Raw genomic sequence first — 17,051 nt, 5'->3', positions numbered from 1 at the left:
ACACAAGTAACCTTTAAACTAATTGTAGCTACTAAAATGTACCTAAAAATATAGTGAATTAAGCCTCCTTAAAAGAACTACAGATTATTTACATTTCTAAAACTCAATAATGACAATCTTTTCAGTTATGCCTATTGCTTTAAAAACATTTTTATGTTACACATTTACCTAGATTATTCATGTTAGTATATCATAAGCTCTTTTGACTCACCATTGTTGCAGCATTCCAAGCAGTTGTTGGTGCAACTTTTGGTTGCCAGTTAGATCCTCCAGTTAGCTTCTTTTCACCTGGCTGGCTCCAATTTACATCACTTTAAATAAATATAAGTAAGCATAGTAAATGTCTGTTATTATGAAGTTTCTTTACTATATTATTTAGACTGAAAACAGAGAAGTTAAGATGCAGACAACATCTCTACACACACTTTCTAGAAGAAAGCCAAATCCACCTCTAAGCAGCACATGGGAAGAAATACAAATAAAAACTCACTTCTTAGTGGTTCCATTTCCAATGCCAAGATCTAGGGCAGGAAGAAAATAAAGCAGTTAAAAACTAGATTTTTTTTTTAAATAAAACAACTTATTTTGAAGAAGAATAGAGAATCCAAAGAGTACTTACTGCCTACAAGGTTGGCTAAGGATGAATCCAGGTCATCAGATACTAATTTGTTAGGTGGAAGTTTGGCAGCAGGAAGACTCTGGTTCTGAGAGGCCACTGTTGGTTTGAGGAGTCCACCTAGTTCATCAAAGCCTTAAAGTTACAAACAGATGAAATAGGACTTGTAAGGAACTTTATGGTGCTACAGCTTTCTAAAGGAGGTCTCTGCCTTTTCTCCTTGCTTGGTAATTTACTGGAGAAGTCCTCCAAAATTTGGTAGTAAATATACTCTTAAGTTGAAAAAGAAGAAATTCACCACTGAAGTGAACTGATTGAGAAGGCTGTATATATTTGCTTTGACAAAGTAAGTTGCCTTATGATAAAATTACATTAAGGTTAAAGGGGATGAAAAAGAAGCACTCAGGTAAACTATTCTTATTCCAAAGTTGTAAAAGAGAAAGGAATAAAATGCAATTCTACCCGTGACACCCAACAATATTTTCTTAAGACTCACATATACCTGAAGCAATACAGGTGAAAAATACATCTCTGGAAACTTTGAGGAAAGTTTCTATTAAGTAATATTTTGCCTGGCTGGTGTTATCTCAGTGGATTAAGCATGGGCTACGAACCAAAGGATCGCTAGTTCGATTCCCAGTCAGGGCACATGCCTGGGTTGCAGGCCAGATCCCAAATGGGGGATGCGTGAGAGGCAACCACACACTGATGTTTCTCTCCCTCTCTTTCTCCTTCCCTTCTCCTCTCTCTAAAAAAAATAAATAAATAAAATCTTTAAAAAAAGAACATTTTAAAAAGAAAAAAAATAATATTTTGACCTTTTCATACTCTTCAAAGTGAATGTAAAGTATATATAAAATAGTATATTAAAGCAAGTCAAAATGAACTATCAGATAATCTCTTTGGTTCTGTTTAAAATCAGCTAAACTAAATTATACATTAGAAATTGCTAAATAATGTCCCAATTCCATAAAACCATGTAGTAAAATGGGACACTGCTTAGAAATTAAAAAAGAATAAAATCCCTTATGGTTCTCTACCAAAGGGAAGACAGAAGGTGAGATAATCCAATCAAACAAACCCCTGAAGGACCGAAGAGCATAATTCTAGGGATGCGAGAGAATTTGAAAAAGTCATTAAAAATGGTGGTTTACAAAATATAAACAATTGGTCTATATTTTCTTTATCCCCTTTCCCAGCAAAATTAACTCAAAAGGAAAAAATCAAGTGCATCAAAAAACCATAATTATAAGCCTACTAGTGTACAGAAAAAGAAAATGCTTAGTTCACACATAGTCTGTATCAGCTCGCTTTATTTTTTAATGACAACTAATTGTATATTATAAAATTAAGAATATCTCAATATATTTCCTTAAATGGCTTGACTTTAAGTAGTAACCAAAATCAAAGGCCATCCCATGGGAAGAAGAGAACTGTCAATTTAATAGAAATGCTTAATTTTTATAAACTTCCAAAAAACAAGATGTTAAATGGAAATAAGTAGAAACCTGGCTCTATGATTTAAAGTTCTTGGAAGACAAATGAATAAGTACACTATACTGAGAATCATCCTCAAAACAATACAAAGCCCCTATACCCACAGTTCTGATATTTAATACATTCTAGCTGTTTATAAATGGACTATACAAGTCAAAGTATGACAAATTTTACTTTCCTAGTTTTCAAAAAGCCAATTTCCTTTCAGTAAAGGTAAAAATTGTAATGAATAAAAGGCCTAACAATCTACACGCAGCCACTATCAATTTAGTTCTCCAATCTGAGCAAAATCTCTTCCTCACCCCTCTCATTCAGCTCTGGGAGAAAACAAAATCTTTCCAGAGTCAAAAATGCCACAAAGAAAGAGAAACAGTTAATTTTAATAGCCCCTTGATGTTCTCATCTAGTGTTTGGGAGAGGAGGCATAACTTCTTTGGTTAGTGAAATTTAATCTATTTATATATGCTAAAAGGAGCATCATCTATCCTTACACAGAACCTAAATTAGAACAGTATAGTAATGTTAATAAAACAATTTTTTCTTACCCCCAGAATCTATAATAACGTTGGTAGATTTATTTCCAAACACAGATTCAAAGTCAACATTAAGGCCAGCTGAAGGATGGGGCTGTGCAACTGGAGAAGGAGTAAATCCTAAGAAAAAACAAAATGCAAAGAGCTCAATTCTTTAATAAGTCTACATATATATCTCTTTAATAATGATAATAGAATGGAAAAAGCAATATATTCCCAACAACAAAAACAAAGCCAACCCTCAAAACGTTTCCTATACCACCACCTTTTTGTGGTAATTACATGACCCATAACAAAAATTCCACTGACAAAGAAAACAAAAACAGAAGACCAACTGAGGTTGAACTAAGTAGTATCTTTCGTTACAGGAAAAAGCAATTCTTATTTTTTTTACCTTAATGTTGTATATTGGTGATCTTTAAAAAAAAATGAACACATCTAAAATATACACAGTGTGAGGTTTTTTTGGGGAATGACATAAGTAGTCTATGTTGCTTTAAAAATAGATGAATCCATTTAATACCTCTAAGTCTCTTTCCTTCTACCAATTCATCTTCCATATTTCTCTCTTTCCTTCCTTCAATGATTAATAAAAAGTTATATGGTTACATTCATTTCAGATGTGACAGGATTCTGAAAGTTACAGCCCACTAATCCTTACGTTCTCCTTGTATCATGGTGCCTGTGGAATATCAAAGCCCACCCCCCACCCCAACAAACCAGACCATTTTGAACTCCAACTTCAACCTATTATTTCCAGCATTGGGGCTGACAAATATACAATCAAACGTGCTAATTTACTTAACTCTAGTCTAAAATATCAGAACAAAATAAATAGCAACCCTTATTCTTTCTTGTCTGTTTAATACTGATGCTAGTGGTATGAAGTCAACAAACACCCAGCTCATGAAACCAGACTACACTGAGGTAACAAATATAAGGTTTTCAATCGTGTAAGGTTGTATTTTTGTGAGATGAGGTTCTGAATTTCCAGGAGCTAAGAAGAATTAAAAAATCTAAATTTTAAGTCTAAAATTATTAGGATTCTCACATGGCTTGGGGAGCTTTCAAATCACTGAGTATATGCCCAAATAGAGAATAGTCTAGCAAAGATCACAAAGAACACAAAGAAGGAATTCTTTCACTTTGTTAATAAAGGCTGTAATAAATGGCTCCTAAGTTTTCTTCCATCTCTAAATTCTATGAACCCAGAATGCAAAAAAGGAAGAAGGGAGGAAGGGAGGGAGGGAGGGAGGGAGGGAGAGAGGGAGAGAGAGATAGAGAGAGAAAGGAAAGAAAGAAAATCTGATATTAGACTAGCAACTGTATCAGTAAGGAGAAGTTAATATAGGCTCTCTTTCTTCCTCTTCCAACTGCTGAAGGGCTTTCAATCTATCAGAATCTCACTTTGAATTCTTAATGTATACCACACCAAGATATAAAGAAGTATAATATAATGTTGTAACAAAAAATTGGTCTTAAAAAAGCAAAACAATAAAAAGTAGGACAAGATTTTGTGAAAAGTCCAAAAAAGTCCTCAGAGACAGGGGCCAGAAAGCAATGACTTATTATTAACAATGACTCACACAATCTAGTACACATCAGTAACACTACTTTAAAAGTAGCATTTCATATTATAGCGTGAATATTCTGAATGGCACAAATTTTAAAAAGAATGTACAAATAAGATCTTATTTCCTTATGTACTTAACCCTTAAAATACTCTTAACTCAAAGACATCAGTCATCCAATGACAGCACAAATACTATCAAAATACAAAATAATACATAAATCTGACCATTAGTCAAAAGGTTCCTAAAATTATACAGACTTGACAATTTAGCAGCATTTTAAACAGCACAAGCTGTTTAAAAATTACACCATTGGTTTACTGGTTCTTTTCCTTACAAAAACAATCAATGTATCTACTCAAGAAAGACAAAAAATCTATCATGCTAAATTATGTGTTCACGCTATCATTACAGTGTGAGAAGCATATAAATTGTTCTTTAAATCATTCTGGAAACAATATTGGCTACAATGTCACTGAGCATTAGAAGACACATGGAACAATAATTTATAACTAGGACAGTAAGTATATCAAATTCCTATTTTTCTTCCGCTATTCTGTCCTGACTTTCTAGAATTTGGTTGATAATTAGACATAAGCCTATCTTTTACAATAACACAAAAAAAACTTTATTACTTTCTGTAAAGAGAGGAGCCATCTTCTGAGGTTCCCAGGAGGACCAATCTGTGAAATTACATTATCACCTAAAAGTATAAAAGGTTTGGAAGTATACAAGTAATTCAAAGCTAGTAGCTCAAACTTAAAAAGCCTCTGCATAGACAGAGAAAACACGTAAACATGAAATTTTAAATAAACCATAATAGCTGATTCACTACCATGGAAGCAAGCAACGTACTTTCAAAGTAACAGGTTTTTAAGTAATTAATAAATGCTGATAACACACACACCTTAAAGGTAAGGGTTCTGCATTATAATTTCAATGCCCATTATCAACTTACTGGCCCTTTGTCCCTGGATCATTTTTTGGAAGACTGTCAAGGGTTGTCAACCTTCAATTTTTAAAAGTTACAAAATTAATATTACCATTACAAAAGGAAATTTTGGAGACCCCCGCTAAAAAGGTGAACAGACTCTTTGAGTTAATGTCCACTTTAAGAAATAATCACTACGTTGAACTGCCTACACTTCCACTTCACTAAGGCCTAGTGAAAACTGTCACTAACCAACACTACTTCATAGATGAACATTTAGAAACCACTGCCCTTCAGGGCAAATCGCAAGAGGATGATAATATATTAACGGAAAGGTACAAGTTGAACAAGCTTTGGGGACACTAAGATATTTCAAACACCTTTAAGAAAAATTAGCTGGATTGTTAATGGATTTTGGTGGTAGTTCCCTGATAAATGACAACTTGTACATTTTTCTGAAAGGAACTGCTACTATTTATTAATTTCTATTAAACACTATGCAAAGGCTTTACAGACATGGTATTAAACCTCATAATAACTCTAAGATAGTTATTATTCTTATTTTACAGATTAGGGAACTAAGAGATTATAAAATTTACCCAAGGAATCAAGAATTACACCCTGCCCTGGCTGGTGTGGCTCAGTGGATTGAGCAGTGGCCTGCTAACCAAAGGGTCGTTGGTTCCATTCCCAGTCAGGTTACATGCCTGGGTTGTGGGCCAGGTCCCTGGTGTGGGGTGCGTAAGAGGCAACCACACGTTGATGTCTCTCTCCCTCTCTTTCTCTCTCCATTCCCCTCTCTTTCTAAAAATAAATATATAAAATCTTTAAAAAAAGGCTTAAGCCCCAATTTGTTTGATTATAGAATCTATTAGGGGTTTTCAGTTTATCCTAAGTAATTCATCTTATATAAACCAGTAGGTAAAAAATTAATTATTATCTTAGCTACAGAAATTAATCATATCTATTCATCAGGACTATTCAAGTTTTAGGAACTTCTTGAGCTTTTCACAGAAAATGTTGGCCAAAAAAGTAAACAACCCCTGGCAATTTTAAAATTTAAAAGCAATGCAAAAACAATCAGTGCTCAAAACTGTACCTGATGATTAAATAATAATTTAGGTAAAAAGTATATTCCCAATACAAAATAATCTGCATACACAAGATAGTTTTTAAGAATAGTTTTAATGATAATCCTATGTGCCAGGGATAGTGCTGGATGTTATAGAGCCAGATAGATAAACCTCAAAGCAATCCTACAAGATGTTACTATCCCAATTTTCGCAGGTTTAGAAAGGTTAAAAGCTTGGGTTAAGCCACACAGGTTAGGGAGTAGAACTGGAATCCAAACCAAATTTACTTCATTCCAAACAAATTCTTTCCATCTAATGCTCTCATATATTCAATTTTAAGTACTTTTAACCACATCCAATTCTTACTGCCAGTCAACAAAAATCTCAGTTCTTCAGTTATGTCAAACTTACTTTTTAATAGTAACTAGGTAATCAACTCCTCTGTACAAACACACACAAAAAAACCAGCTGGATTTCAATGTTTTAATGCTACTGCATTGGCCTTAAATATATTCAGAAAGACAGAGATAATATCAAATTGGCCACACCTCTCTGGGAACTGCATGCCATTTCTATGCCCTTTGCATAGTGCTGAAAAAGCATGTTTCTGTCCAGCAGAATCTCCATAACAGCTGTACAACAACTTAAGTCAAAGTTACCTACTGTTCTATCATTACACCTATCCAAACAGCTTTAGATTCCATTAAGTCTGTAACATTAAAATGTTATAAACTTTTCTGAGAATTTTAAAGTTTTGAGTATAAATGAAAGTTAACTGAAAGATGACAGGTATCCACATTATTTCACAACACAATAATGAGTTTAATCAAGGAAACAAAATTCAGCAACTATTGATCTGTTCCTTAAAATCAAGTATTTTTCCTTACAAATATTTTAAAAATTCATTTTAAGAAAAACAATAAAAGGAAATTCCTCTTGCATTAATGGATAAATTTTAGAGATACCATTACATACTCTCAAATAAAGCAGCTATAGTAGAAGGGCCACGACACATAAGGATAGTATTAGAATAAGCCTGAGTATCAGAAAAACAATCTGACAAGGTGCCTTGGTTTGGTGGAGTATAGTGGGCGTGAATACTGTTAATAGTTTGTGCTCAGACTCCTCTGCCTGGAGGGGGCGGGTGCAGGAGGTAGATCCTCCCAGGACTCACTGTGCACATCTTCTTCTCTTTATTTAACTGAAACTGAAGGGAGCCCAGGTCTAGGAGTGAGGGTGGGGTATTCTGGGCCACAGGATGCTAGCTGCCATGCCTCTGTCCTCCCTCACCTGGAATCAGTGTTACTGCATCTGATCAAACTTCTCCAGAAATAAAATGAGAATAATTCTTAAAAAAAAAAAAAAGATTCCAACAAGGTATATAGGTGTGCGTGTGGGTGGGGGTGGCGGTGGAGCACAGTTAAAAGTAAAATGGAGTAATTGAAAACAAACAAAAACCCAGGGGAATCCAGGTACTTGGCATTTTCAAATGAAAACTTACTAAAAAGAGCACTTAAGTCTTCATTATGAGTACTATATTTAAAATACATATTATATTCATAACAAATTTTTCAAAATAACCAAAACTGTATCTGCTTAGATTTAAAAAAAAATGAAGCAGTTGGCTTTTTAGCTAATATTAATCTGTTGTCTAATGTCTTATTTTACATATGAGGAAGCAGGTCTAGGCAAGGTTACAGGCATGGCATAGCCAGAGCTACCACCCATTCCCCCTGACTTACATATAATTCAGAGCTCTTATAACTTTAATGAGGACAAGCTACCCAGTACACTCAGCATCGCATCATGAGATCAATGCCCTCCTCTAACAGGGCTTGTGGAGGCTACATAACCTCTGATTTTATGGGTTGTTCTTAATCCTACAAAGCAGTGGTTGGCACACTATAGGCTTGGCCTATTTTTGTAAGACCCTGTGAGATAAAAAGTTTTTACATTTTAAAAGGGTTGTTAAAATGAAAGAAAGGAAAGAAAACAAAATGAGAGACACGAAAAATGTACAATCAAGATTTTATGTATCCTGTAAACATGCAAGTATTTACTATCTGGGTCTTTACACATGAAGTGTGCTGACTGCTGTTCCAGAGCACAACCAGCCAGTAGAACTTTCTAATAATAGAAATGTTCTATAAATCTCTTGTGTACAATATGGTAGTGGCTAGTCACATGTGCCACTGAGCAATGAAAAATGTGGCTAGTACAACTGAGGAAGTCAAGTTTTAATTTCATTTAACATTTAGTTGTTTTAAATGATAGTATGTGGGCAGTGGCTAAACAGGTGATGCAGCTCTAGGAATGGCACACCTTGGGTGGTCCTTTCATGCTTTTACTACTGAGTAAGAAACTACTGGAATTTTTATTACTCAACTTCTTAGAAACTTAACTTGGGTTGTAAGGCTTCTTATTTAAAAAGTCTCATCTAGAGAGGCATCAGCAAACTACAGCTGCATGTCTTTGTAAATAAAGTTTTGGAACACAGCCATGTTCTTATGTTTATGTATTTTCTGTGGCTGCTTTCAAGGCTATAATGTCAAAGTTGAGTAGTTGCAACAGAGACTACGTGGCTCACAAGCCAAAAATATTTACAATCTGGCCTTTTAGGAATGAGTTTGCTGACCCCTATTCTAGACTAATGCTTAATGGCTGACATGTTTGATTTTTAATTTCTCTTTTTGTACTCATTTTCATTAAAAAATGAGTATTTAACAAGTTTTTTTCTCTATTGACAAAAATCAGCATATGTAGGTTTTTCTAGTATACTTTCATTTGTGCTATTTGCTCTCAGAAAGAGAATATAAAGACTTAAATGGAAGCCTGTACTTTCTTAAGTGAAAAGAACTTTACAGGGCAAAGTTGCAAGTCTGCTGCTTCAGGCTTTGCTCCCAAGAACCGGGCTATCTCAGTTGATTTAACTTTTCTGGGACTCAGGTGATTCATCATAAAATGGTAGTAATACTCTCTTACCAGCATGAGTGTTGAGCTGGAGGTCTTTGAAAACTGAATCACCAGTTTTATTATTTTGATTTTCAAATGCACCTGCTCACCTTGGCTATAAAAGGCCATCAATTTTACTAATCTGCTTTGCTTTTTGGTCTTCTTCGTCTCAACCCATAGCCCTTTAACTTAAGAAACATTAGGAAAATGACATTTCTAGTATATATTCCTCTGGTTACAGACCTTCCTTGAAGAGCCAAAATAATTCTATCACTCTCATATAATGGCTTTTATTTTTTTATTCTGCTTCTGTTTGAATGTGAAATAGCCAGGACCTTTAGCTTAAAGTTGCTGCCTTCCATTCTGTCCCTCTTCAGTACATACAGATGTGACAGCCTGAAGCCCATGCACTGTTCTAACCTAAAACAGGAAATAATATATGGCCCAAAGTGAAGACATCTGTTTCTATCTCCAAATTAAGAAAACTGACTAAAAAGCCATGAGCAGCCATATTCACTAAACATATACTAGTTCATACATAGTAAATAAAAAGAAAATATAAACTTGTAAGAAATTTTAAAAAAACCTCCAAGGATAACTCTAGTAACCTCTCACTATCAAGCAAATAAAGGACTCTATTTGACAAATTTTCTAAAAAATAACAAAATGTGAAATTTAGTTTCAACCACTTTTTATACAATTCTTAATGTATTACAATGACACAAAGGAATTATCGTAATCCATAATTACACTTTGGAGCTATCAGACTAGTTATATACAACTAGAGTACCTGCCTTTGAATGTTCTCAAATCTCCAACTATTGCCTTCTTAGTCACCTCCCTTCCTCCTTCTCAGATATATCTAACAGAATAATCAGAGTGTGGCCACATGCTCTATATCCAGGGTTACATAGATGACTTTCTGCATGATGCTTTAATCAAAGACTTAAATTTGTGTCACCTTAAGCAATTATGTTGATTTTTATAAAAGCAGTTTCACCATCTTTTAAGGGAGGTTTAGCATCATTTTAGCAGGATTCAAAAAACATTTGTTTCATATATACTTAAAAATTTACTCTTCTTAAGTAATCATGGTGTGAAATATACTGCAATTAAAGGTTATTCAGTCAAAAAGGGGAAAAAATTATGACAGCTACTAATATAACCACCCTGAAAGCTACTATTATAAGCACTCTCTCCCACAAATACAAAGGAAAAATATAAGCACACATAAATGTGTAAGTTTAAGGAATGTTACTCTTCACCCAACTCTCCTAATAACCAGCTCTTGTAACTAATAAACAGGATGCAGTATGTGATGCTAGACAGCTTGAGTAATGCAATATAATATGATAGATAACAAAACACTAAAAAGTCCAACTTCAAAGGAAATTTCCTTTCCTAAAAACTTGCATTAAATGAAATTAGGAATATTAGTGTCAATTAAAAAACCTTCACTACATTATTGCTATCCAGTTATTTTAAAACTTGATATTAAAATCCAAAGTAATTATTTCAGTGCTTTAAAAAATAATGAATGGATACGTTAAAAAAAATCCTTAGGCAGTATAAACATTAATTGGAAAGAAAGGTTAAATGGTACATTACCAACAAACATTTCATGAGTAGGTGTCCTAGTAGTAAAAGTAGATACATCTGAAGAAATGGGAAGGTGAACATCACCACTACTTTTTGTGAGGAAAGGATTTAAGCTTGGAATGGCATCATCAACAGCATCTACAGTAGCAGAGAAAGGATCTGTGTAGTCCAGTGCATTACAGCAAAATGAAGAAAGGAAGTAAATTAATTAGTATTGTAATTAGTCAAAAGATGCAAAGTGAAAAGTAGTAGCTATATTATTGTTTATTAATCTTAAATGCAAAAATATCTAATCAACAAGAAGGAGAACTGCATTTAACATATTTTAAAGTGAATTCTCAGGAAAAAAAAACATTAATAGTAGCACACTAAGGACAGATCTGCTTTCCCGCATTAAGAAGCCATAGCATCAGGTAGTTAAAAAAGAGTAATAAACAAAATGCTTCTGTAAAACAGCCATCCACTTCAACCTATTTTCCAGCCCTAGATGGGAATATATTGGCTTTGGTGGCACAGCTATGTTTACTCAAAAAGCTGGTAACTCTTGTATAGGTTCAGAGGTAGGAAATAAGAAAATAAAGATGAAGAAAAGATCTAATGATAGGGAAAAGGATTTTAGAAAATTAAGAACAAAGGCCATTTGGTAGACTGAACAGCTTTAAAGGCCGAGCTAAGAGTTTTAAAGACTCAGCTTTAAAATTTTGTTGAAGAAATAACAAAAGTATTATTCCCTAATAGAATGTTAGCATATATACACATGATTACCAAATTCTACACATAAAATTGTTTTAGAATCCAGTATTTAATGCACCTATATCTCATTCAAGATAATTGTCATTCTAATGATTGAAAACCATTCATTCTACCTTACATACAAGGAGAGAGGAAAATACAGAGTAGCAAAAATATAGTGTCAGAATTTTTTCTCTTGTAAACACAATAAAAAGTGAAAAGACAACAACCCGTTGTCTACTCTAATTTGTGACCTTACTGAATACCGTGGTACCTTCACAGTATCAAGCACTATATTTTACTCTAAAACTGTGTGATGGAACAATAAGAAGGCAGCAATGGCCTAAGACCAGTCATTCGCTATGACATAGGCATACTTTCTTTAAAGTCAATAAATTCAAGGCATGTGTACACAAATCCCACATATGTTTACAAAAGAAAAATATAAAGGGAATATTGAGGTGACTGGCTTAAATATAATCTTTTAAAAATCTTTTTAAAACATTAATAAAAATCTTAAAAAACATTAATATTTTTATCATGTAAGGCACTTTCTAGGAATTAAGCATTAATATGGAACATCAATTGACAGCCAAAAGTAAAGTCCTACAAAGGTATCAAAACTCTTGCGTGTACTATTCAAACTCAAATGAATCATGTTTTAATACCTTTCCCCCTCCACTCTTCAATAAATGGAACAGTGAGGAAAAAGAATCAGAAAAAAATAATTCAGAAATAAAAAGTTGAAAATAGGTATGTTAGGTTTTCCATATTAAATAAAATTGTAATGATGACCACTCTCTCTCTTGCAGAAGAACTGCATTAAGTTTAGAGTTGATCAGTTTGGATCAAAGTCCTATTTTTAAATATGCAATAGTGGCATGGAGTTTTAAAGTACATTACATTGTGTTGGACCATGAGCAACAGAGAACACCTCTTCAGTTTTCCATGCAATAAAAGCCACATGAGAAGTCATTAAAAAAAAAAAGAAAAAAAAAGACATACTTTTCTCCAACAGATCCACTGGTTTATGAGAAAATGTGTGTTTGGGAAAGGTCACTAGTTATCTGCTGTTCTACTGATTGATAGTGTTTTACCCATATGCATAATAATATCAATCATTTTTATTATTCAAAACATCCTAGAGAAGAATATGCAAGTGCATATATATTGAAGTCAGTGAGACTACAAGAAAAACCAGCTTTTAAACTACTTGACAGAATACTACAGGTACTCTAGATAATGTTAATGTAGGAATGGACAATGTACTATAAATAATATAAACATTCATTAAAACAAAAATATCATGTCCCAGCTATTCCAACTTAAACTTCACGCACTAGACAAGCAACTTTATTCTAAATTCCTTAAACTTTTAAAAATTACATTTTCCATTATTTTTATCATTATTAATTTGGAAGTTTAATTTTGTTACACTAGAGGCATAGAAAAATAATTCAAAAAGTAAAAAAAGAGATTAAAATAGAACCAGTCCAGTCATAGTCTAGTCTTTACACACAGAAAATTGAGTTTTTTTCAAAAAACATTACATTTCATGCCAGCTGAGAGTAAAGCAAATTAAACTTCAGAATGGAAAATTCTTTTTGGCTTGAATTAAATTTTAAAATCCTGCTTAAAATATACAACAGTGTACTAAGTTGATAATACTGTATATTTTTAGATCTGTTTTCAATGTTTTCAAAGCAATGAAAACTTAAATTGTCTCAGATATTTGTATTCAATACCAAGTGCTTGTTTAGGCTCCAGACCATTTCTTGAAAAATCACAGGCTCATTAATAACATAATGAGAGGAACAGGAAGGCTTGTGTTTTCTCTTTTCGACAGAATCTTAAATGCCTTTCACATAAACATACAAACCTTACTTCCCTTTAACTCTGTATCACTAACCTATCTGTGACTGGGAATATACATCATCTCTGTGGTGCTTATGGTAAGAACTAAATTAAATTTCTAATCTGTTAACATCCATTTTTAGCAAATGAAAAGCAAGAGAAGCACAGAATAATATAATCATCAAAAATAAATATCTCTGTTTTGGCACTATAAAAGCAGCACGAGGTAAAATGTTACGTATTTCAAATGTTCAGGTAAATGGTTAATTTCAAAATCTTTAAAAATGTATCATTATAATCAAAGCATTTTACATGTAAGATTTATTTATCTCAGTCTAACTTTAATCTTAACAATGAAGTAAAAAAAATCTTAATTTGAATTGCATGGAAATGAACAATCCACTACATTAAAAAAGCATTAAAAATTTTTGCTTAAAATTCTCTTCAACTATCCAATATGCAAAACCCAAAACTCTGAAATTATCACCAACTCAGAAGCCAAATATCTTTATGTGCAAGTCAAGGCAAGATTTAATTTTTCACCTAGAAGGGTAACTTAGTTGGTTAAAGTGTTGTCGTCCTAATACCTCAAGGTTGTGGGTTTGATTCCCCTGCCAGGGCATATACAAGAATCAACGAATTAATGTATAAATAACTAGAACAAAAAAAATATCAATGTTTCTCTCTCTTTCCCTTCTTCTCTCTTGAAAATCAATCAATCAAAAAATGTTCATTAAAAACATTTAATTCTTCTTAAATTGAGGAGTTCATAGTAAAGATCACTGTCCTTTCCTCATTTATAATAAGCTTTTCTGCCTCTGTACTTGCTCCCACTGTACCTGATTTATATTTTTAACACTTTTAACAGTCTCACTTGTACACAGCAAGCCTAATGTTAAAATATGGGGAAATTTTTGATAAAAATTGTACACAAGGCAAAAAAAGAAAAATAAAACATAATTAAATGTATTCCAACATATTGTATCCACACATACACTGCTATGGAATATTTCTCATAATAGGACACAGAACAATTCTTAGAGGCTGAAATTACTTAAAATTATTCTAGTATGGTTAACAGTATACTTGCCTTCCTATATGAACTTAAAATAACTGCAAACAGTTAATATTCCAAATAGTTAAATTCTTTAACTTGTTACAAAAATTAATTTTATATGGTGTCCAGACAAAATTTCAGTGTTGTTTTTTAATGCTATATTAATTGTCATTAGCCTTCTGTAAAATTTTTCATCGTAAGAAAAACAACTTTTCAAACTTAATTTAGAAAGACTACTCTTTTAAAAGGAAGCAAGGTGAAACTGCTTAAATGACTGTGCTACTTCTACTGCCCTTTTCTAAAGCAATTTACAATAAGCAAAAAATAAGCAAGTTGTGGCAAATGAAAAATACTAAAACTAGGACTTCTTATTAGAACATTAAGAAACTCCATTCCTAACCTGAAATAGCTCTCTGTACTCCATTCAAATAAATAATTCTAAAACATTTGACTTTAAACTAGCTTATAATTTCTAGAAACTACTGCTCCCAGATCTTAAGCTTTAGCTAAATTAAACTTGCCTTCAGAGACCACTAGTTTTTAATTAAGTTATGGCTCACAAAATTATTCTAAACATCTATTATTTTAGTGTTTTACTATTCCTATTTCCTGACCTAAATTATGAACCAGAAATAACCTGTCTAAAAAAAAAGAAAATGCCCATTCATTCAACAAATATTTCCAACTACCTATTATAAATCAGACTTTGGGGGTATAGTACTGAGTAAAATATTTAAAAATTTCTGCCTTCACAGAGATTATGTTCTACTATATAAAACAGAGCCTTAAGAAGTAACTATAAAAAAAAAAACAAAAACAAAAATTCATCTTTGTTATGAGGTAAGCCAATCACAATTCAGATTTTACATATGAGTCACATATAAATTTTAAGGTAGCTTGCCATTCATTCGCTACAGTTCTCTAGACAGAGTCCTTTCTCAGAATCTCCTTACCTTCCAAAATAATTTTTGAGTGTTTATAGAATACTACTTTCGTATATATAAACAAATAGAAGCACCAAAACCAACCAAAGGAAATTATCTGAAAACAGGCAAGACTATCTAAGCAAGACTGCTTAAAAATCAACATGGACGAAGCAGGCTTACTCCTTCAAAGATGCCAAGATCATGATCATGACATGGTCACCTCCAGATCAAGCAACTACTGAAGGGCAGCGAACATTCCTGTTAATACTAGGGGAAAACCTGTGAATACCAAAATCTTATAGATCTGAATTAAATCATCATTTTAAATACAAGTACTATAAAGTCTGTCATGACATTCCTGATCAGAACATAGTTCATTCACTGCCTGGTAATACCCCATGAGTTTTATTATAGCTTTATCATATACTTACATCAAATGAGTTTTCCCCCCTCCAAGTAAATGTTTTTTCTATACCAAGAGTAAAATTGACTATTACTCAATTTTCTGATTACAGAGTAGAAATTCAACACTGAAAGAATAATTTTATGCTTATACATTTGGTCTTTCATTTCACCTTCATTAAACCCCATTTCACAATTTAAATGAAGACAAATTCTAAAATTACATTTATAAATAAATGAAAATGTCTTCAAAAGGGCAAACTGATTCACTACCATTTTAATATTTTCTAAGTTCTCGTGTACCAGGCATAATCAAAACTACATAGGTAAGTAAAATACCACAGAATAAGGAGGGCAGATGCCAATATAACATACAAAGCAGAATTCATTAATGCTTACCTCCCCATGTACTCGCTACCTGAGAAGCAGTTGACATCGGAAGTACAGATGGGTGAAAAGTTGGCTGTTGCAAATCAAGCAAATCATTTGGTAGCTTCGATGTGCTATAAAGATATTTTGAAAAGATGATTTAATTATATGATAAGCTTTGCTACATTAGCCACTCCCTTCTCCCACCCCAATAAGTAAGAACATTAAAAACAAAACTAAGAGAAAACCCCAATAATGTAAATCTCAATAGGAGGACAAGTTTCAACAAGGTAACAATGTCATATCCCTCATACAACAGCGTATTTCTAAGGAGGCCTAGAAAAATATTCAAATACCATATCTTCTGTTTACATATGATTCAAATAATAATAATCCTTCAGGGAAGGATCAATTAACTTCCCCACTAAACTACCGATTTCCTTATTGAAATGAACCCAAATAACATGATTCAGAAATATGAAACATCATGGCAATTTTAAAATTATTTAAGAAAATTTGCTTCCTCACTTTTAATTTTTTAAGAACTTCAACTGCATTTGCAATACCAATACCCCTACAAAGTAAATCTCATCTCTAGTGCTTCATAATCCAAACAACATATCAATAATTTAGGAAAAAAGTCACATGTGCATACATGACATAAAATTATAACAGAGCCACCCATTACACAATTCCAGGGGGACTGCTTATATGATACACCTCTTACCACAAGACTTTTCTGCAATTAAGGAATAACTTAAAAACAAACAAACAAAAAAACACCAGAAACCTAGAGTTGCCATGAATTGAAGCATTATGTATAGCACAGCATAGATCACTTTTAAGTTACACTAAAAACTGTTTCAAACACCTGTCTTCTAGATATTAAAAAAAAATAGTTTTATCATTAGATCAGTAAATATATAAATACATTTAGAA

General features: G+C 32.8%; 1 protein-coding gene across 1 annotated transcript in view; it reads right to left on the bottom strand.

Annotated features, from left to right (window-relative positions):
• The window catches only part of PICALM (phosphatidylinositol binding clathrin assembly protein), a 121,384-nt gene that overhangs the window by 21,387 nt on the left and 82,946 nt on the right, over positions 1–17,051 (bottom strand). Inside the window, 6 exon segments of the mRNA XM_028516644.2 lie at positions 212–311; positions 491–521; positions 620–751; positions 2,659–2,766; positions 10,782–10,910; positions 16,143–16,246. Of these exon segments, the coding sequence (XP_028372445.1) occupies positions 212–311; positions 491–521; positions 620–751; positions 2,659–2,766; positions 10,782–10,910; positions 16,143–16,246 (604 nt within the window).

The sequence above is a fragment of the Phyllostomus discolor genome, chromosome 6, assembly GCF_004126475.2.
Source record: "Phyllostomus discolor isolate MPI-MPIP mPhyDis1 chromosome 6, mPhyDis1.pri.v3, whole genome shotgun sequence".
In the NCBI taxonomy this organism is placed as follows: Eukaryota; Metazoa; Chordata; class Mammalia; order Chiroptera; family Phyllostomidae; genus Phyllostomus; species Phyllostomus discolor.
Note: the sequence above shows the minus strand (reverse complement) of the source record. Positions and strands in the feature narration are given on the sequence as shown.